The sequence below is a fragment of the Lygodium microphyllum genome, chromosome 5, assembly GCF_053477565.2.
Source record: "Lygodium microphyllum isolate KBCC chromosome 5, Lygodium_microphyllum_v1.1.10, whole genome shotgun sequence".
Classification (NCBI taxonomy): domain Eukaryota; kingdom Viridiplantae; phylum Streptophyta; class Polypodiopsida; order Schizaeales; family Lygodiaceae; genus Lygodium; species Lygodium microphyllum.
In genome coordinates, this window is record NC_141139.1 from 87,543,091 (window position 1) to 87,566,440 (window position 23,350).

Here is a 23,350-nt window from a genome sequence, read left to right on the forward strand (position 1 = left end):
TGGACTGATTTGCATACTGAAATTTCTCAGTTTTGACAGTCATTCTTGGCTGTAATAATAGTGGGTTGAAGCTCATTTGATTGCTTTGGGTTATGCCTATTGATTCTGGGTTATGTCTTGGATATATGCAATGAAGTATTAATCTTCGGGGTACGACTTCGAGCTTGGATTCCATTCCGGATGCTTTTGGAAGAGCTTTGACATTACGCACTCATTGATATGGTTCATGCTTGATAGTGGTATATGCTTTGACAATGATGCTCTTTGGGTCTATGCATATCCGTTGCTTACTGCTTGATGCTCATGTCTTGGTTGATTACCCTATGCATATGTTGAGCTTGAGTACTCATTGAATCTCTATCTTGGATGCATTTTGGATTATCTGGAGTTGTCTTGGATGTTATTTGGCTTGTCAGAGTTTATTGGGATGTATGTCTTACTCATGGATGCTACCTACAGTTACTTTGTAGCCGTCATGCTCTTGGGATGCTATTGAGGCATTGTCTTGGTCACTTGTCTTTGGCATTTTGACTTGGTTTGATTGAGCTGTTGAGCTCGTTTATGCGCCTTTTGTGCTAGTGGGAGCATCTTATATGCTTGATCGACATTGAGCAGTAAGTTTATGCTATTTGAGCATTTTGCAGATACTTGAGACTTTGGAATCTTACACTTGGATGTTGCATGGTTCATGCACTGATGTCTTGGAGTTGCTTTTGACTTGAGCTTGGGCTTTGCACTCTTGTGAGCATACACCTACTGGTGTCAGGTCTTGCCAGTGTTATGTATACTTTGCCCTATTGTACAGGGGGTATGCCTACTCACTGATGGATGCTTTGGTGACATGTTTGGGTGTTTGCTCAGGGTCTTGATGACTGTTTGATGCTGATTTATGCCCGTTTATGGCTGGTCATGTCTTAGTTGTTATTTATTGACTTGGTGCAGTGATTTGGTCGGCAATTGACTCTCACAGTACCCTGCTGTTATTTATTACAGCAAGCATATAACTCCGGACTGACATGGATTTTTCATGTTGAAATATTCTGAAATGATGTACTTTCACTAGTACTTGGTGGGCAGCAGCTTTGGTTACACTTTCCTCGCTATTTTCTCTCGATTTTGGTGATTTTTTGGTCATTTTCTGCAATAAACAGCAAGCAGTTTTGAACTGTCTACAGTCTTCCAGCTTGCATTATGGCGAGTTCGTCCACTGATCATGCTATTTTCAACATAACTAAGCTTGATGGTACAAATTACTCTTATTGGAAGAGCCAGATTTGACAGGTATTGGTACAGAAATCGCAGATCAAACCATTGAGGTTCAGCGGGCAGCCGCCTGCAACTATACTAGATGAGGAATGGTTTGAGCTTGATGAGTTATGTAAGTCCACTATTGTATTATCTCTCACAGAACAGGTTCATTACAATGTATTTGAGGAAGAACAGAGTGCATGGCAGTTGTGGGATAAAATCAAGAATCTCTATGCCAAGAAAAGTCTAGCGAGTTAGATGAATTGGTTGAAGCAGCTTATGGATCTGCGCATGAAGGAGAATGTGACTATGTCTGCTCACTTGAGCCAGTTTCATGCTATACTCAAGAACTTGACTTCGCAAGACATCACTTTTATAGAGGATGTCACTCCTCTTTTCTTGCTTGGTACTCTTAATGAGTCATGGGATGTATTTCGCACTGCATTATGTGCCTCTGCTGCTACCTTGAAATTATTTAATGTTGAGAGTGCTCTTATGCAGGAAGAGGTTAACGGTAAAAATTTGGATGTCTCTCGTGTGTCGCATGCTATGACAGTTAGAGGCAAGAATGATGGATATGGAAAGCATGGCAGTGGCAGTGGCCGTGGACGGGATTCTCAGAAATCTCGGTCTAAGTCTCGTGGGAAGTCACGTAGCAAATCCCGTGGCAGAAATGCAGATGTTACTCGTCACCAATGTGAGAAAAAGGGCCATATTAGGTCACAATGCCATGAATTGCGTAATGAAAGGCGCAAAGATAAGGGGAAAGACAAAGTGCAGGATAAGTCTTTTGGTCGTAGCATAGTGCCTGCAAAGTCCAGTGTTAAAATTGAAGAGATCAATGTTATGCAGCCCGAGGATGTTGATGATAATTATATCCTTGCAGCTTCATCTAGTGCTTCGCAGATGATAGAGATACACTCTATGTATGCACAATGTTGGCTCTTGGACTCAGGTGCATCTTTTCATGTGACACCTTGCCGAGAGTGGTTTCATTCATACCGTACTGTTTCGGATTCTGTGTGTTTGGGTGATGACAGGTCTCTTGATATTGTGGGCATTGGTGATGTTAGGCTGCAGTTTCCTTCTGACAGTGTTTTGTTATGTAGGATGTACGCCATGTCCCTGCTTTGACACGCAGTCTCATGTCAGCTGGACAACTTGATGACGCAGGATATTATGTATGTTTTGGAGACTTTGCATGGAAGATCACTCGTGGCAGACTTGTGATTATGAGAGGTGCTAAGGTTGGCGGTTGGCAGTCTCTATCCCTTGATTGTATGAGCTTCTTCCCTTGATCATGTTTTATCTGTGGGTTCTATCCCACATGTATCTCTTTGGCATGTCCGTTTGGGCCATATGTCTTTGAAGGGAATGAAAATGCTTTCTGGTTTGCAGTACTTACCGTCCCTTGATTATGCATGTTTTGATTTATGTGAGCATTGTCTTTATGGCAGGCAGACTAGGTCTACGCATAAGAAGTCTGGTAGGCCACGCATGAGTGAGCCCTTGGCATTGGTACATTCGGATGACTGTGGGCCCATGCCTTGTTAGTCTATGGGTGGTGTAAAATATTTTGTTACTTTCATAGATGATTTTTCACGGAAAGTTTGGGCTTATCTCATTAAGCTGAAATCCGATGTCTTGGCTGTGTTTCAGAGATGGCTTGCATTGGTTGAGAACCAGTTTGGATATAGGCTAAAATGCTTAAGAACAGATAATGGGAGTGAGTATGTCTCACGTGCTTTTGAGTAGTTATGTGATGAGAGGGGTATTAAGTGTCAGTTGACTGCTCCCACACCCCTACCCAGAATGGTTTGATTGAGCGGATGAATAGAACCATCCAGGAGCGTGTATGCAGTATGCTTAGCCATACAAGCCTACCATAGAGCTTTTGGGCTGAGGCAGTTAATACAGATGTGCATGCCATAAACAGATCACCTTCTAGTGGGTTGGATTTCTAGGTTGTAGAGGAGGTATGGACTGTAAAACCTCCCTCTTATGCGCATCTCCGTGTCTTTGGATGTGAGGCATTTTGCCAGGTGTCCAAGGACAAGAGAAGTAAGCTGGATCCTAAGAGTGTTAAATGCATTTTCCTTGGTTATGGGGATGCAGGCGAGATGGGTTACCGTCTCTAGGATCTGCAGATATGGAAAGTCATCGGCAGTCATGATGTAGTTTTCGATGAAGACAAGATGCATCGGCAGCCTGAGAGAGTTGTTGAGATCCGCAAGGTCATATTTCAGGAGCCGAGAGCTCCCACACAGCTAGTTGGACAGCTTACAACTGTAGCAGATGCTTATGGTCAGGGTGTTGGACAGACAGCTGGGCAGGCAGCAGAGTTTGCCGTGAGACGGTCTACTAGAGACAGACGTCCACCTGACAGATTTCAGCCCTCGATGCATTATGTCTTGGTTACCGATGTAGGAGAGCCTTTCATCTATGATGAGGCTATGCGCAGGGGTGATAGTCACTCTTGGGAGAGGGCTATGCAGTCTGAGATAGACTCCTTGCATAAGAATGACACTTGGGATTTGGTTTCCTTGCCTACGGGCAAGAAGGCTTTGCCATGCAAGTGGGTGTATAAGCTGAAAAGTACCCCTGGACACCCCAAGCCGGCATACAAGGCTAGATTGGTAGCAAAGGGTTTTAAGCAGGAGCATGGTGTGGACTTTGATGAGGTCTTTTCTCCTGTGGTTAAGATGACCACCCTATGGTTAGTCTTGGCTTTGGTTGCTCAGCTTGACTTGGATTTATTCCAGATGGATGCCAAGACGGTCTTTTTACATGGGGACTTGTATGATGAGATTTATATGGAGCAGCCTAAGGGCCCTGCAGAACCTGGCAGGGAGCACCTAGTGTGCAAATTGAAGAAAAGACTTTATGGCTTGAAGCAGGCACCTAGGAAGTGGTATCATAAGTTTGATGCTTTTATGCAGTCATAGGGCTACAGCAGGAGTGCTATGGATCCGTGTCTTTACACGAAGAAAGCCCGTGATGGTTCTTTATTGATTTTGGTACTCTATGTGGATGATATGTTGATAGCAGGGAAAGCTCATGATGAGCTAGATGCTCTTAAGGCTTAGCTCAAGAAGAGCTTTGAGATGAAAGATCTGGGATAGGCCGCTCACATACTTGGTATGCGCATTAGACGCGACAGGCATTAGGGACTCCTCTATTTGTCACAGAGGAAGTACATTCATAAAGTCCTTGAGCGTTTCCGCATGCAGGACGTAAAGCCTATTGGCTGTCCAATGCCTTCTTATGTGAAGGTATCACAAGTTGATTGTCCGCAGACAGATGAGTAGAGGGCTGAGATGGCCAAGATTCCCTATGCATCTGCAGTGGATAGTCTTATGTATGCCATGATAGCCACTCGTCCAGATATTGCCTTTGCAGTTGGTGTTGTGGCACTCTATATGGCTATACCTGGCAAGAAGCATTGGGATGCCGTGAAGGGTATCATGAGGTACCTGAAGGGCACTGCAGATATGTGCATATGCTATGGCAGCCAGGATACAGGAGTCATGGGGTACACTGACTCTGATTATGCAGGACATGTAGATTGTAGGAAGTCCACTTCCGGCTATGTATTCACCTATGTTGGAGGTGTTGTTTCTTGAATATCCAGGGTGTAGAAATGCACGGCCCTTTCTACTACAGAGGCCGAGTATGTTGCAGCCACTGAGGCTTGCAAGGAGGCCATTTGGTTGGGTCGTTTGGTTGCTGACCTTGGTATTGATGCTATCCCTACACTGCATTCAGATTCTATGAGTGCTATTCAGTTAGCCAAGAATCCAGTCTTCCATGCGAAGACGAAACACATTAAGGTGAGGTATCACTTCATACGTGGGGTCGTTGAGGACAAGTCTGTTGATCTTGTCAAGATCTCGACTGACCAGAATCCTGCAGGTCTGCTCACGAAAAGCCTCTCTACAAAGCGCTTTGCCTTCCTCAGGAGGTTGATGGACGTGGGATGAGATGCCGTCTTTCCTCATCCTGTTGTACATGTGTACATGTTGTACTGTCTTTTTCTTTTTCTTTTCACTCCTCACTGGGGCAGATTTGCCTTTAAGTGGGAGGTTGTTGAGGGTAAAGGCGCCTCCGCCTAGCTGCCCGTGTATTACTACAATGATAGTCACCGCCACTGCACACTGTAGGTGGCGGGCGCCTGTCACTGTCACTTTATTCTTTATTCTTTTAGTGACAGTTTGAATAAAGGAAGGCCCGGTCACACATTGTGACTGTTAGAGTTCCCATTTCTTATCTCTCTCTTTCTTGCTCTTGCTCTCCCGCCATAGCTCTGGAGTGCAAGATTCAATCCTTCTCACCTTTCATGGTGCTGATCTTTCTAATATTATTCAGGTGTGGTGGGTGCACTGATATCCAGAGCATGTAGCACCCAATTTTCATTGTTGGCTGTTAGATGGCCATTGGTGATATGCTCCCAAAAAATAGCTTGGTCTTATACAACAAAAACCATAGAAAGTCTTAAAACAGGGCTTGTGCTCTGATGTTGCCCTTATGCTTCTTTCTTTTGCATGTGTCCTCACAGTGGAATCTCTGGGAAATCCTTTGACTTTAGTAGTGTAGGAATCTGGTGCATATGAAACATTGAAACAAAGGTAGCCTGCTTGGCTATTATAAGATATGGGCAATCATAAGGTCAACTGGTTGGATTTTAGAGCTGTTTTGATATTGACTGGTAAAGACTCAGCTTTTCACAGCATTGCCATGAGGTTGTGGTAATATAGTAGATTGTGCTGTTTTTATTGTTGTTTAATCGCTTCTGCTTCTGCTTAGTAAAGTTACATTTCTCTAGCTCAATTCTTGAATTATTTGTCCTGGTTGTCACATATTTTTCAAGGCATGTTTCTTCTTAGTTTGGTTCTGATATCAGCATTGCAGGTGGATTTACTGCTAGTAAACCCTACACTGGGGGAGGATCCCTCTGTTGGACCTCCTGGTACTGTAGCAGCTCTGCAGCAAGTTATTGTAGCAATCAACACTTTGAGCAAGGTATGTAAATTGAGTACATTGCATGCTGACCTCATCTCAGTGTTATGAGTGCTTATGGCTGCACCTTGGAACTAAGGCCAGTGATATATCTGTGTACTATGCCTCAGGGATTTGGTGAACAACTTGCCACTGCTACTCGTCCAAGAATCGGTCTTTTATTCAAGCAGGTCAATGTGGTCCCATCCAATTCATGCTGTTTGCAAGTTTGGGTGGCTGCTTGATGCCTTCCTTTGACATTGTTGTGTATTTCTGTTTTACCCAGGCATTGGATGTTCTTCTTCGAGTATTGAAGGCGTTCCCAAAGAACAAGGTTTTAAGAAGCAAGGTAGTGCTTGAAGTGCTGATCCTATTAACTTAATGTATTGTGACTACTACTACTAGTGGAGTTTAATAGCTAGAGGAACTTTGCTACAGGTGATATCTTTTCTTCATCGAATGGTTGAAACACTTGGTAGTGCAGTGTTTCCATTTTTGCCGGCTGCTTTTCAGCAGCTCCTGATTGAGAGTGAGGTATGTATGCACTAAGACTGTTTATGTCACTAGGTAAGTGAGCTTCAAAAGTGAAATTTGACTTCTTCGTTTTAATGACGAGGTTGTACTAATGAGTTAAATTTAGACCTCAGAATTTAGAAATAGGCCTTACTGTGTTGGTTTTGCCGCTTGGATGTCTTTAGTGTTTGATGTATGGTCAATTCTGGAGTAAAGCTGCTTTGAAAGTTTTTGTAGAGGCTTATGAATGATCATGGCTAGCTGTGATCTAGTGTCTGTGAGGTTAATCAAGCATAGGATTCACAAATGCGATAATTTGGTGCCTGGCATGCGTAGCTTTAGTTAAGATGTTTTGGGAGCAATATCTATGTGAATGCCTAGCTTTCAGTCTTGAGTTTTTTTTGGAAAACTTGTGCTGTCACAAAGAGGTCTTTGTTGACTCTTGTTGGTATGCTCTGGACTCCTTATTTGGTCTCAATTATCTATGTTGTACTACTGAAGTCAACAGGAAGGAAATTTTTCTTCCCAATGACAATCTGCATTTGTATGTAACTGCAAAAGCAGTTTGAGGTAAGTTTTTCATTATGTAGTTGCTAAAGAAGGTTTGCTTTACTCTGATGCAGCCGAGGGAGATGGTGGATGTTTTGGTTCTTATTAATCAACTCATGAGCAAGTTCAAAGTCAACATCAAGGACCTTGTACAGGAGCTTTTTCCTTTTATTGTTGGACAAATTTACTGTATATTACCTAAAGAGATCTTTCCAGAGGGTCCTCGGGCCCATACTGAGGTACATGTGGGATCCTAGTGTCCTGTGTGTGTGTGTTTACTGAAGATGTTTTTTTTGATATGCATTTATTGGGTCTTTGAGTAACTGTAAAAGTGGCATCACAGAATTCATACTCACATGTTTTGTTTCAAACCCTCTCTTCATTTACCTGCCCTGCTACATATACTCGTCTACTTTTGACATGCTCTAAAGTGAGATTTTTTATAAGCACTCACAGATGGTCATGTGATGGCACATTCTGAGTCCATCATTGAACAATTGTAAGACCTTTTATAACCACACTATTGATGTTACTGCTGCATAACTACTTGAGCAATGAACTGTAAAGTGAACACTCTAGAACCCTTTGTCCTGCCTGTTCTGTTGAATGCTTGTATGTTACATATTATTTTCAAGGGGTTAACCTCCTTTTTAAGAGGTGTTACCTACTGGACACTTTTGTGCTCCTGTTTAACAACCTAACCAAAAACTCACCCCGAAAATCCTATCGAGTGGTCACTTTGATCACTTTGTGGTCTTTACAAGCACAAATATACATAAGACCAAGGTACACATCTCTGAGCCTGTTAGTGAAACATAATGATGAGCATTTCTCTCTATCAGGGTTTTACTATACAAAGGGCCCATTAAATAAGACGGAGCTCCTGTGATGTTCTGCATAAAAGTGAAGTTCATATCTAGGACAATTATTGCAGACATAGGAGTACTTTTTCTGAAAGTTAGATGTATGGCACATGAGATACAATAGGTTTGCAGTGAAATGCACATTGTTACAACCACACAACAAACAAATGAACTCAGAAATGAACAACAATGAGTAGAGTGGAAAATGGATTGACAACCAAGTATACGGAAATATGTGATAAAAGGAATGGTCATGGAGTGCAGGACTAACCAACTTCCCCCGTTTCTCAATGGAGTAAACTGAGGATGCTGAAGGAGTGTGCCATACTTTGATAGATTCCATATGCAGCAAACCACAAAGTTGATGCTTATTGACAAAGGAAATGGGCTGGGAAGCAGTGAGGCAGCAAAACACAGCAATCCCTGTATCAGAGGCTGAGAAAGTAAGTGCAGACTGAAAATCCAGCGCCTCCTTGACTGAGGGAGGATTCTGAGGCTGGAATGCAGCAGAAAATGACATCACACCAAGAGTAAGGGCAGCAGGATGGTGGCTGAATGCAACTGTCTGCAGAATCTCTAGCAGCTGTGGATACAAAATGCCAAGGGGGGACTGCAAAACGCACCAAGTGGAGATGATGACCAGCAGTAGTGCAGCCTGAAATCATGGCAATCAGCAGCAGCAGTCGTTGCTTTCTTTGGCACACAAAGAATGATGATGATGAAGTGGGCTAAGAGGGTGCTGAAGTGGGCTTAATGTAGGGGCACTTACGCTGACGACAATGATGGAAATTTGACGATGAAAGTGATGCTGATAGTTAGTTATTATTCATGTCCATGTGTAAATATACATTAGTGTGGTAAAAGTGTGAGACTAGGTGTGAACACCTTTTACACCACTTGGCATTAAATAAGGTTCAAAGGTTTAGGTATACACCTTTGCCTATATATTGAGTTCCTATTAGTTGTACTTTTAGATCACACCTATTGTTATCAATCTCTCTTTTTGGTTTTTGTGTACTTGCAAGAGTTCTCTTTCTCTTTCTCTCTCTCTCTCACCCTCTCTCTTCTCTCTTCTCTCTTCTCTCTTCTCTCTTCTCTCTTCTCTCTCCTCTATGGAATTCCATCTGCCATAGCTTGCCAGTCTCACTTGTGGAGCTCCATACTCAATAGTGATATCAGTGTTGGAGAATCCAATACCCTTGTTGTTGCTGTATCAGAGCCATTGTTGACATCAATAACTTGCTCCATTATTGTCTCCTTTGGCTAATGGAGCATTGTCTATTATTGTAGTTGAAGAAAAAGAAACATGACCTGCTTGTTTGGCATATGTGCAACTCCCCTAGCATAGATGTGTGCCAATCATCTGTCTCAGCTTGAGTTCTCTTGCCACACTCGGCTGCCTCCACATATTGCTGACTTTGCCTTCTCTTGTTAAGTTGTCATGTTTGATTAGAGAGTTGTTTGTTGTTCATTCAAACATTTGATGCGCACCAAAAAAGCTGAAAGCCTGGTTTCGCATAGTGCACTTTGAGGAGCATACCACGTGGCTCCTCCCAAACGCTGAGCTATGGATCCGTTGATGTGTCACCCCCATGGACATCAATCGCGTCAAATATCTCCAGTCCACCACATTATCCACCCACCACCTTTTCATCGACATTCGTTTTTTGCCTAGATTTATAGCCAAAGGAGACAATGCTTTTTAGAACCATAATAACTAAAGTCATCATTTTCTTAATTAAGGGCAGTTCATAACTATACACTTTTCGATCCTTTTCTTTCGAATTTTAACTTAAAATCCTCGAAATTTTCTCTTTGAAATTGGGGCTTTTCACACTAAGCAAAAGATGACAGTGATTAAGTTGAAAATAATGAAGATAAAAAGGATGATGCGACTATGAAGATAATGATGATGAAGTTGATAAAGATGAAGAAGACAAAGATATGAAGAAGGTGATGAAGATGAAGATGACGACAATGAATATGGCTATAATGATTCATTTTCTCATTTGGAAGAGCTATGAGGAAAGAGAACCATTGTGGTTGCTACAAGGGAGATTGAAAACTCAGTTTTGTGAGAGGAAACACAATTTGTCTCTAGGCTTGAAACTCGACCTCGATAGAGAAAACATTATCTTTGTTTCCATGCTAGCCAAGTATAGGAAGGCTCAACCACCAAGGCAAGGGTGAAAGTGCATGTCTCTAGCCTAGGCGAGATTGGTAGGAGGTTCTTGCAATGTGGGTCCTTAATAGAAATATAGAACCTAGCATATGTATGCATATATAGATATACATGTCCCCCTAGTGAGCTGCCCCAATCACTCATATAGAATAGTGAACCTATCTAGAAACTCCAAGAGGCTACCTCCCTATGACCTATAGCCTAGGAGAAGTTCGATGATCCATCCCACTTGTAGAAGGTCGGGTCTCTCTAGAAATATCTAGCACCAACTACAAAGAGGAAGCCCTCTCAGACCATCCAGTCTCCATCTTCAATGCTCAAGAAGTATATGCCTTTGTCCTATTGTTTCTTTTGGGCCTCTAGATCATTGAAGTTAGTCCAACAAACGAAGAGTTCACCAAGGGCAAGGAACCACTGAAACCAGCCTTCCTCTTTGGATAGGGTGGTAAAACCTGATCAAGCACTTAATTAGAGGAATGAATAACAGAGCATAAATTGAAATGCACACATTACCTTAACAATCTTGGATGATAGACACGCCGTTGGTCCCAAAATTGGCTCCCCATTCGGTATTTCTTTAACTTTGATTGCTAATGAATAATGTAAAAATTGAGATTTAACAATCTCCTTTGCTGATCCAAAAGCCCCTTGCTGTACATACAATCAACAAGCAGTTTGGGCCAATTATCCCTTGATTTTCACTTAGGACTTGCACAATGGAACCACCAACTGGTCAAATGCTGCCCCAATTTACTTTGGATGGGCTGGCATTTGAAATCCTTGTCAATTCCATGAATTTTAGGTGTGATTTCAATGTATAATGACTTCTCTTGTTGGCACGAGTCCCAAGGTGGCTGTTAAATCCTAATTTTTGCAAAAATTTAGGGTTTAGAGCAGAAATCTTCTTGTTGTCCACCAAATCTGGCTGAGATCTATTGAGAATGGTTGGGAAGTGCTGAGATCTTTTGAGAAATTATTGGAGAAGGTGAGAGAAAGCCAAGATGAGAGAGAAATCTGATTTTCTTTGCGAGAAAACCCTAAAATTTGCATGTTGCCTGCTCCGACTTACATTTAATGCAGTCACCTTTTGCCAGGCACCTTCAAAATGCTGTCACTTGATTAGCAATGCTATTGCCAACCTTGGATGGTGTCTCCCTACTGTCCCGTCGAGGCCCTTGGATGGTTGTCTTTTGTAGCAAATTGCTGTTATCTAATTAGAAAATGGAGCAGTAGCTCTCTCTCTCTCTCTCTCTCTCTCTCTCCCCCCTAGGTTGTAAACTAACTGAATGGTTGAGACCCAACCCCCAAAAATGTTTTCTTAGTTTGTATAGGCGTTTTTGCCATGTGGTAGCCTTTTAAACCCAATTTTCAGCATTATCTAGCAATTTAATTATTTTTTATAAATAAATAATCCTAAAAATAAATGTCAGTCTTTTGATCCGGCCCAAAATTAAATGTGCCTATCCATAATGAAGTTGGCTAGGCCATTTGCAACTTGAAGTGATTCCCAACCTCTATTGATCCTTAGACTGTCATTAATTACTTGATTAATGCTAGCCCTTGTATCATCCTTGATACTTATTGGCCAAACAATTGTCCAAGGGTCAAAACTAACACCAATGGACCCCAAAGCCCAACTAGCGTAACTTATCACAACTTTTGCCCTTGACTCCCACTGCATCCTCGGCGTCCTTGGCTTGTTACCATGAAATAACTACCATACTCATCACATGTGCCAAACAACCTTGCACATTTGATTAATAACTTAATTAAATATTATCAGCAAGATTAAAGCATCTTAAAATTTCACGGCGCGGTGATAGATCTCTTTCTTGAAATCTTTGCAATCGTCCTTGATTGCACTGCATTCTGCCAAAGGGAAAGCATATTGCACTGGAATTTCCACAAGGCATTGCAGTCACAACATTGACCAATGTTGTCAAACTATGCCATATGTCCCAAACCTGCTGAAAATTTCCAACCATCATAAACATGATATAAATCTGAAATACAGTTCAAAACTTTTGCCAGAAACCCATTGGATGCATCCACAACTCATGTCTCTCAATTGTTCTAACTCCACAACCATAGTAAATAATATTCTCAGTATAAACCATGGCTGAAATTGTCAATGGCATTTATTAATATGTTGCTGTCCATGGAACCAACTGTAAACCATTGAAACCGAGCATAATTTGATCATAAACTAATCATTTGCTGATCTGAGAACTGATCACAAACTTTTGTAAATGTGGCTCCAAACTGATTGCAAAAAATGATCAGTAGCTGATGCAAAAAGTGATCAGTAATTAATGCAAAAACTGACGTAAAACTGACCTCAAAAGTGACCATAAAGGGCGCTTAGACTTATAAAAAGCTAAGCTGAAATTGATGATAAATTATATTAAACTTGAGGTAAAAGCTTATGTCCAATTGATCATGAACTGATCCTAAGCTGCTACAAAAGTATAGTTTCATGGCTGCAGTACCATACTCATTTGCACACATCTCAAAGTGACTAGTACACTAAGTAGTGACCCCATGGCAGACATACCGTCAGCATAGTACTTGGTATACATGCTGAATACATCCGAGATCCACTTCATACGAGAGCTATCCACAATTGGAGAAGTGGAAGTGTTATCTTCCCCTTGAGCACCAATTAATACTTCGGACCCTTGCTTTGTCAAATCAGATTGAGCCCAAACTGAACTTGGCTCTAATTGAAAGGCATCTAGGTAAAGCTGCAACAACCGAGGATGGCTTGCGGTGAATCAATGGTGAATCTTCACCAAGAAGCATATGGAAATGTTACCTCTAACTTTACTTGCCTTGAAACCTAGGTTGTAGACTTTTCTTCCCCTTGAGCATTGCGATGCTTTATACATTCACATTGCTAAAATTCCAACTTAACTAATATGCAACATTGCATTCAGTTGGCTAGCTCCTCATGTGTACCTTACATGCTAGGAGCACCAGATGCATTAGGAAATATTTTTGTTTGCATACTTTGGACCATTGCAATGTGACTGTGGATGGGAATTGGCATACTACTAGCCATGCCAAGATACATTTTTCCCTATATTGCAGGTATTAATAGCTGCATTTTTCTCATGATCAACACTATACGGAGCATTTGCATGGCCACATTAATATCATGAGTCCCAAACACAGTGATTGCATATATACATTGCCAAACTTGCCACTTTGTGCCCTAGCATCATGCAAACATTGCTTTACATGGGGTTATGCATATTACCAACCATACTCGGATACATTGGACCTTGCACAGCATGCATTGGCTGTTGCATACCATAGGGATTTGTGCCATACATTTTCATATGCGGTCCTTGTCTAACCATAGCATGAAAAATTGTGCTACCACCAAAGTATCTTGATTGCCCCACCATAGCATGCATGCATGCTTGCCAGTTGTCCAAAATCCATTGGATTGGCACTTCCATAATGGTCTTGCATGTGCATTCCTTGCCTCGTAGGTACTAACCGTTCTGCTTTCATAGCATCTTTGGGAGCTTCAAATGAAGGCTTTGGCATTTCCTTTGATGTATCTTGCTGTCCCAAAGGTATAGAAAATGACTTTTTCTTCTTGCCCTTCTTGTCCTTCTTCATAGCATTCAAAAATTGGTTGAACCGAGGATCCTTTGCGTATTCAGGAAAGAGATTTGCTATTGGCCTCGTTCGATTCTTAAACCGGTCATCAAATTCCTCTTCACTTTGTTGGTCATCAGCATCATTATGCCTTGAAGGCCCTATATCTTCAACAACATTTTCATCTTGCTGTCCATGGTCTTAGCCTTGTTCAAGATTAGGCATTGCAATTCCTTCATTTCCACGTGAATGTTCACATTGAGAGGGATCATCAATGATTCCGACATATTGCTATAATTTCTCAACCAAGAACAAAGATCAGCACTAGCACAAATCTTTGGCTTGCAATTAAGTGCCTCAGGCCCACCAAATCAAGTGATTGAGTGGTATCCTAGCAATGGAACCATGAAACCAGCCTTCCTCTTTGTATAGGGTGGTAAAACTTGATTTGATCAAGCACTTAATTAGAGCAATTAATAACTGAGTAGAAATTGAAATGCACACATTACCTTAACACTCTTGGATAATAGACACCCGGTTGGCCCCAAAACTGGTGCCCCTTTCGGTATTTCTTTAACTTTGATTGCTAATGGATAGTGTACAAGTTAAGATTCCATAATCTCCTTTGCTGATCCAAAAGTCTCTTGTTGTACATACAATCAGCAAGTAATTTGGGCCAATTGCCCCTCGGTTTCCACCCAGGACTTGCGCAAATGGAACCACCAATTGGCCAAATGCTGCCCTAATTTTTAGTAGATGGGTTGGCATTTGAAATCCCTATGAGTTCTGTGAATTTCAAGTGTTGATTTCAGTGTATGATGCCTTCTCCTGTTGGCATAGGTCCCAAGGTGGTTGTTAGTAAAAATTTAGGGTTTATAGTAGAAATCCTCTTATTGTCCACCAAATCTGGCTGAGAGCTGTTGAGAATGACTGAGAAGTGCTGAGATATTTTGAGAAATTACTGGAGAACGTGAGAGAAAGCTAAGATGAGAGAGAAATCTGATTTTCTTTGTGAGACAATCAGCTTTTGGAACCTCACGCTTTGATAAAGTGGAGGCTGTTCAATTTCAAGATGCTGGGCGTATAATCATGAGAGACTCTAGGGTTTGTCAGGCATAGTCACTAGGAATATCCCGAAATAACTTTTTTATCATTCCAATGTTTTCATTTCCATTTTGTTCCAATTTCTATTTCTTCCTTTCTCATCCCTAGGGCTACTAGGAATTCCTTGAAACTCCAATTTTTTTCGTTTCAATTTTCATCCTCATTTTTGTCTCTCTTTCCATTTCCCATAACTATGCAATGAGGGCACTAGACTGCAGCAAGATAGATTAGAATTTGACCAAGGAGAGAGGATAGAGAAGACAATGGCTAAAGAGAGAAAATGACTGCAACAGTTGCAGCCTATTGATCACAAACAGCAAAAGCAGAGCCAAAGGGCTGAAAAGCGTGATTATGAGGACAAGCAAGGGAGGCTATATGTAGCCACGAATGCTCAAAATTGTCCTACCTTTTAAAAAGACAGAAAAGCAAACAAGCTGCTTGAAAATTTGTCACCACCAATTAATGATGTTTGCCTACCCATAATGCATCCACCTACATCTGGAAACTATTCCTCTAGTCTACCCACTCAGGGGCTATCCCAAATATAACAAATAAAACCCATGAAATATATTAAAGCCAAAAGGTCCTTGGTTAGTCCATTGTGATGCCCTTGCCGTTTGGGGCTTGAGAGGGATGTTGTGCAACCAAAATTAAAGGCTAAATCTCGTCTCCTCCTTTGTCAATGCCGTTGAATTCACTGTGTTGTTCATGTTTGTATACTTTGAGTGTTTTCTTTGCAAACCCTATCATGTCTTCGCATTAGTCATGGATGCCATTTGCCCTATGAGATTAAGGTGTGTGACAAGATTTTCATCTTTGAGGTTGATTCATGTGCAGTAGTGGGATTGGAGGGTTTGCGCAATGGATAGGTATTCGAGCCTATGGCCTTGCGATTGGATCTATGGGAGATCATCGATAGCCTCACACCGTGGCACATTTTAAAAGCTAGATAGTAGGTAAATTTTAGTGGAGGGAGCCTCTCAATCAAAAGATGGCACATTTGGAAGGGTTGTTGGTAGCTAAATTTCAGTGGAGGGAGCTTCTTGGTACATGCCACCTTGGCAGAGCTTTGGTTGTTCATCATTTATTACCGTAGGGGCCGCTTGGAGCAGCTTCAAGGTGAGTCTCAACATAGATGGGAGATTTAGTAGCTGTTACTTCACACCTAGGGTTGCCATAGCTTGCTTTTCACCTTATGGGACAATTGACTTGGTGGTGTTACACTCCACTATGGCTTCTTCTTCCCATCCTTTAGATGGCCTTTAGAGGTCTCGTATATACTTGATCTGATTGGCATTTAGCTTCACATAGATTGTTGAGCACTTGTACTTTGTTATACTTCCTTTTGAGTAATATAGTTTGACATACATCTGATTGGCATTTAGCTTCACATCACATAGATTGTCACTTCGTTGTACTTCCTTTTGAGTAATATAATTTGGCATACTTCTTTTATAAAGAAAAGAGTAGAGCTGAGCATTTACTTGTTATTAGAGGAGTTTGTTATTTGTGCACTTGATTAGCTGACTCGTCCTCACAACACGTGGGTGCATACAAAAATGAGCCTTGTAATATCTTCCTATGTAAATCTATGGTAGATTTAAAGACCCTATCTTTGTCATGCTTTTGAAAAGGAAAACCATTGAGTTGATCATCAAGCACACCTCCCATATATCTTATTTCGAGGCACGCCAAGTATGTGAAGATATTCTATGGTTTGCATGGAGAAAACATAGAATGTGTGAACATGACTTAAACACAATAACTCTGACAAAAACACAAAATGCAAAACGCCAAAACACAAACGGAGAAAAAAGATGAAGTAAGGAATGGATGCTATGAATGAATGAAAGAGTATACAAGAGGCTCAAAGGTAGAGCTGTCGAACAATTGATGACTCTCGCGGGAGGGGGTTAAGGGAGTAGTCAAAAAGTGGTGTCCACTGGAGATGGATCCCGGGGGTTGTTACTACCAATCAGAAGAGAAGGGATGATAGACTCCAAGAACAGTGCGGCAACAAAAGAAGCTGATCTAACTCAAAATGCAGCAATATCTTCCCCAAATCTGGTTAGGTCTGTAGTTGGAAAGGCCCAATCAGCAGCTGCAGCAATCATGAAGTTCGTCCAAAGGAGATGTTCAACAACTTGTTGCTTGGCATTAGGAGCTGCAAATGCATGCTTAGTAGGTGGCTGACGTTAGCAGTCACTGAAAATGCAATTGTAGGTAGGGTGCTTGGGGCTAGAAAGGATGTGGCAGTGGTGGTGAAGGGCTGGACAGCTAGTGATTGAAGAGAATTGATAGTTGGAGCCTGCAAAAAAAGGATGAAATAGGTGGCTGGACAGCTTGTTATTTATGGATGTGGATCCTTCTAAACTTTGGATGTTTGCTTATGGGACATAGAAACTTTGGTGTTTTTTGAGTTTTGGGGCTGTTTTAATTAGCTAACGAAGATTTAATGTGCAATGCAGATTTTTCTTGGGAGTCTAAAGGGCCATCCTAGAGACGCCAAGGCAACTCTCCATTGAAAGATATGGTCAAGGTGAGCTCGTCAAGGGTCTGGCATACTAGACTCTAAAGGCCTTGAGACTTTAGTGCTTGTTCCATAAGGTTAGAGCAAGCAGTGAAATTTGACATGCTGAAAAGAGGGACGTGATTGCGCACCATAAGCATGGGATGGATGTCCTCTGCGTCAAAGGAGTTGAGGTGGAAACCTAGGGAAGTGAAGGGGTTACCCAACATAGCCATCCTAGGATAGATAGATTTGCTCCCTTGCATGTGTGTAAAGTGAGATATTGGGTTGTATTCATGATAACGATGAACTAGGGTGCAGAGTGGCATTCATTTGTGGGTAGCTAACATGTGGTACTGAAAAAGAAAAGGGCTAGGAATGGAAACAGGTGATCCTAATCCTATTGTGGTTGTTGCAAATGGGAATTTCAACCTAAGCTATTGAAAGCAAATATAAGAGAATCTGTAGAAGAGGGCGGGATGGGAGGGAATTGCAAATTATCAATACCAACTCCATGCTTGAATGAAATAGAGAGGGTACAATGTTTGATATACCTGTGGACATAGTTGCCAAGAAACATGTTTCCTATAGGTAGAAACATCTAGGCGTTTCTAAAACGTAGGAAATGGCTGATACGGAAATTTGTTTTTCTAAAATGTAGGGAACGGCTGAAATGGAAAATTGGTCCCTCAAGATTATAGTCGGCCCAGTTATGCATGTTGAATCAAATTGTTTTGTCTCACCTATTAAAAGCTGGCCTATAGAGACATGGATTTTAAATTTGATGTTTAATAGCAGCTTTCATGATTCATGTGACATGTCACTTGGTCCATGGATTCATTTTGATGTCCTATAGAGGCATGGCTTGTTGCTGCTATTTTGGCATTGATCGTAGTCTGTATGTTTGAGTTTTTAATCTATGGCATTATGCTTCTTTCATGTTCATGAAATTTGGATGATGAATTGTGGAATATGGTGTGTTGTATATGTAAATTGTGGGCCTATTGATTATTCACTTTCATACCTCCCATTTGTGAAACCCTTGGCAACTATCCGTGTGGGTGTACGTTTGCATCTAGAGCCTCCTCTATTGAAGTCAATATAATCAAACATTTCATGATTTGGATCTTGCACACTGGACGAAGGAAGAGGGAAAGGTTTTGTTTCATATATCTCAAAAGGGTTTTACGGACCTGACATTGGGTTTGGTTGTGATCAAGAAGATGGGTTGCTAGTTGTATTGAATGCAGCATGTCCTCCTTGAGTGGAGAGGTGGTGAACATCATCAATTGATCGGGAGTGATGCGTGAGGCTCCCAAGAGTGTTGGGATTGTAGTGGGAATACCTCATACATAGGAATTCATTGAACTCATTCGACATGAGACTTAGATTTGGCCAAGAAGTGAAAGAAGAAGATGATGTGTCCTCCTTGTTTACACCATAATGTCTCCTCATGATGGAAAAGCTTGAAAAGATTGTAGGATCCCAAGAGGAAGGAGTCTTAGTCATTGTGAATTAGTTATGTGGCATTCGTGTATCTCGTACAAACCAAGCATCTATGATAGCTGCATGATACTCTTTAGAAGAGCACCAACTGTGATACCATGTGAAGATATGCTAGGTCTTGCCTAGAGAAAACACAAAACGTACGAACATGACTAAAACTCAATAATTCATACATAAATTCAAATACACAAAATGCAAAAGCACAAAAAGAGAAGAAAGATAACTTTGAAGTAACGATTGAATGCTGTAAATGAAGGAAAGAGTGTACAAGATGCTCAAGGGCAAAGCTGTCCTGCAACCGATGACTCTCGTGGGAGTTGGCTGAGGAAGTAATCGGAGTGGCATCCCTTGGAGATGGATCTTGAGGGCTGTTACCACTAGTTGGAGCTAAGAAGGGATGATGGAGACCTCTAGGAAAAGGGTGGCAATAGAAGAGGCTGATTTGAATCAAAGTGCAGCAGTATCTGCCGCAAATCTGGTCAGGGTGGCAGCTGGGAAGGCCAACTTAGCAGCTGCAGCAGTTGTGAAGTCTGTCTGAGTCGAAGGATATGTGCAGGAACCTGTCACCTGGCAGCAGGGGTATAAGTGCAGGCTGAACAGGTGGCAGAAGCAGTGGAGCCTGGAGGAGCTGACATCAGCTGTTAAACTGAAAACACAGCTGTAGACAAGGCATATGGGGCTGGAGATGACATGCCCGCATTCACAAAAGGTTGGACAGCCACTGGATGAAGAGGGCTGATAGCTGGGACCTACAAGAAAGGGATGAAACAAGTGATTGGGCAGCCTCCTATTTATCTAAGTAATGCGGCTAATTGCATTACTTTAGAAGATTGTACATAGAAGTACATGTGCTCAACAATCTGGCAGGAGCTAAAACAAGATCACAAAACAAGCCTCTGAAGGCAGTCTAGGGGGTATGGGGGAAAGAAGTCAGAGAGGAGTATATTGCCACCCAGGGCTGCAGGCCTACAACTTGAAGAATAGATCATTGCTACCCTAGGCGAGTAAGAAATGATGACAGAGCTCTTGATGAGGTTGAGGATTGCGTTGCACGTGGTCCTGACATGCACGTAAGGAATGGATTATGGGAAGCTGAGAGCTCTACCAAGTTCTCATATATAGTGACAGGTGCTCACCACCAAAACTCATCTAACAATGTGCCTTCCAAATGTGTCACCTTGTGAGGCTCCCAATGATCCCCCACACCTCTAAGCCCTTTGTTGTGGGTTCCAACACTGGGCCGCTAGGTAGTGCTTGCAAGCCGACCGAAGCACAAGAACGTGCCTCGATGATGAAAATTGTGTCATGCATCTCAGCCTCGTACAAAAGGTGGGGGCCTTGGCTGATTGCCTACCAAAAGAAAGCTTCCCAAGATATGTACCTGAGGTTGAGGGCCACACGGTAGACAATGCTGCAAACTCTTCTCTACATCCAGCCTTCTATTTATAGATGTGGATCCTCCCAAAGTTTTGGCGTTTGCTTATAGGTCACAAAAAAATTGGTAATTTTTGAGTTTTGGGGCTGTTCTGATGAGCTAATGTTTAATGCTTTTTTAAAGCTGAACAAAGTTGTAGATGTATGGCAATTTATAGAATCAGATAAGTATTGTACACTTAAGGTAGATCATTGTAGCTGGGCTTTCCCTTAATTGAATGTGGGAAATATATTCACGGTTGGTTGCAGTTTATCTTTGTGCTTTCTTTAACATTTTTGCTAACCATAATATTTAGTATCTGTGAGCTTAACCTTAGTGCATTTTTGACAATTGTCATCCTTATCACTTTAGTTGAGTATGGGCTAGGGGGAGTAACCCCTGATGAAAGGTGCAAAGATGGAGGAGCACTACATACGTAGATGTCTTATGTGTTATGAAAAAAAAAGGGGGAGGGGCACTTTCTCTGTTCAAAGATTGCTGTAGTCAAAGATTGCTTTAGTTAACAGCTTAGATATCTCCAACTTAGGGTCCTGAGGAAAGAGTTGAGACCTCGTGTCTCCATGCACTACCCCTGATCTGTGCATGCATGCATGCATGTGCATGTGCTGCATGCGTAGAATTCCTGTTGGAAGGCCTTTGCCTCTTGCATGATCCTTCTGGAAGTGTTTCTTGTGTGCCTTGTATTTGGCATGTGGTGCTCAAGTTAACTGAAAACTACATCGTGGAATGCTCAGTTCTGAAACTTTTCTTTGAAATGCATTGCTGAATATATACTTCAGGATGCTGCTCGAATAGAAAGTTGGCTAAAAGTTAGATTTTGGAGAAGATTGGCACATGAAATCAAGCAGAGGAAGATTGTACACAAAAAGTGCTCATTGAAACATTCTAAAAACTTCTATTGTGGCTTATTGCAGGAAGTGCAGGCATTACAAGAACTTCAACGGGTCTACTTTACATTTCTGCAAGGTATTGTTGTGAATGACCTCTCATCAGTCCTCCTATCACCCAAAGGGAGCCCCATTTTAAATGACATTATCCAGTCTGTTTTGGTTGCATCATGTGGGCACAAAGATGTTCTTGTAAGAAAGGTATTCATCCATCACCTGCTTCTTGAGCTTTGTGGCAAGTAGTATGCTCACATGGAATACTTTAAAATCAATTATGGTTCTTCAACAGGTTTGTGTTCAGATTTTTGTCTCTCTTATCAAAGATTGGTGTGGAACCCGTAAAGAGGAGGAAAAGGTAAATAATTTGCTCGATACTTCTTATGTTAGGCTTGTGTATGACCCCTAGTTAGGGGTTAAAAATGGCATGATCAGTGTGTATCAATCAGCCTTCATTCCTTTGTTGCAGGTTCCAGGATTTCGCGAATTTGTGATTGAAACATTTGCTACGAAGTGCTGTGTGTACAGTGTGTTAGAGCAGTCGTTTGATTTACGTGATGCTAATACAGTGAGTTGCTGACATTCTCAGAAAGTTATGTTATTCTCAAGTAAAGCTGCAATATGCTGTGTAGGTCAGAATAATGGAAGGGGCATCTTTTTTCTGTAGGTTTCTCTTTTTGGTGAGATTGTGGCGGCACAGAAGGTGATTTATGAGAAATGTGGTGATGACTTCTTGATTCACCAGGCCACTAAAGTATTTCCTGCTGCCCATTGTCCTCCAAACTTGGCAGAGCAATATTGCTTGCATATTCAGGTTGGTCCCGGTAATTTTGTCTGCAGGTTGGTCAGAAGTCTTAGGATTACCCAGTGCATGGTTTTTAAACTTTAAATTGTCTTGTTGATATGCAGCGTTCTGATCTGAAGGGTTTGAAGTCATTTTACAAATCTCTTGTGGAAAGACTCAAGCCAGAACAAAATGGGAGCATGGTTTTCAGATAGCATTGCGACTCCAATCACAGAGCGTTCTAGAGGTTTTTTCAGTGGTACACTGGAGCACTTGCAAGGTGACTCGTGAGAGAGGAAGTGACCACGAGAAGCACTCCTGGGGTGACAGTCTAGAGAGTTTTGGACTTCTGTAGTATGCCTTGTTATGAACAGTCAGCATTTAGTACTTTCACCCTGGAGATGCTGCAGATGCTCGATGACTGTTGACTCCTGGAAGAGGTTAGTCTTTGAATTCAACATTTTCATCCTTCGTCTTCTATTCAAGAAAACTGGAATCTGGATATTGTTCACTTTGTTATCTTTACCAGGTCTTCTTGAATTCTTTTAACAGTGTGATAATGACTATGCAGCAGATTGTGCAGAAACATTGACGGCAAACAAATTGTCATTTGAGGAAATTCTTAGGACTGCCCAGATAGCCAATTAGATGGCTATTCGTCACACAGCACATTGTATTTCAATCTGATTCACGCCACCCTTCATTTGTCTCACCGGCGTTCACATTTTTGGTTATCCAATTAGATGTTTGCAAGTGGCCTTAATACATTAGAGGGCCATTCCCAATTTGTGAGTGTTATTGCGGCCAATAAAGGCTTTAAAGCTGATAGTGATTAGGGGACTGCTTATGCTTGTGGAAACATTTTTGTGCTGTTTCTACCAGCAGCCATGGGAAAGAATTCGGAAAGTTTGCTTTCTACCCTGTGTGACAGGAAATCAAGTACATTATCTCTTGAGAGTCATGTGAGATGTGAGACGTTCTTTTTCTGTGGTGATCTCAAATGTCATTTCTGGATTATTATTAATTAAAATCCAAACATTGTGATAGAAAGGGCATACATACTTACTGCTTCATGCCTTTGTCAGCAAGTTTGAAACCGATGTAACTACTATAATCAACAGAAATATGGGCTGTCAAAGAGTTGTTGGATCTTGGGGATCTGGATAATG

At 41.6% G+C, this 23,350-nt stretch overlaps 1 protein-coding gene across 3 annotated transcripts in view; it reads left to right on the forward strand.

Moving 5' to 3' along the window:
- Positions 1-23,142, forward strand: part of PSD (ARM repeat superfamily protein) — a 49,438-nt gene extending 26,296 nt beyond the window's left edge. For 2 of the 3 annotated variants that reach the window (XM_087678081.1, XM_087678079.1), the window contains exons 5-15: positions 6,157-6,267; positions 6,375-6,434; positions 6,530-6,592; positions 6,682-6,777; positions 7,380-7,544; positions 21,428-21,601; positions 21,690-21,755; positions 21,867-21,965; positions 22,065-22,211; positions 22,307-22,621; positions 22,756-23,142. In XM_087678081.1, the coding sequence (XP_087534207.1) occupies positions 6,157-6,267; positions 6,375-6,434; positions 6,530-6,592; positions 6,682-6,777; positions 7,380-7,544; positions 21,428-21,601; positions 21,690-21,755; positions 21,867-21,965; positions 22,065-22,211; positions 22,307-22,396 (1,071 nt within the window). In that variant the 3' untranslated portion in view covers positions 22,397-22,621; positions 22,756-23,142. Of the gene's footprint in view, positions 1-6,156; positions 6,268-6,374; positions 6,435-6,529; positions 6,593-6,681; positions 6,778-7,379; positions 7,545-21,427; positions 21,602-21,689; positions 21,756-21,866; positions 21,966-22,064; positions 22,212-22,306; positions 22,622-22,752 lie in introns of all 3 variants that reach the window. The other variant, XM_087678080.1, reaches the window with a different exon arrangement.
- The last annotated feature ends 208 nt before the right edge of the window (positions 23,143-23,350 follow it).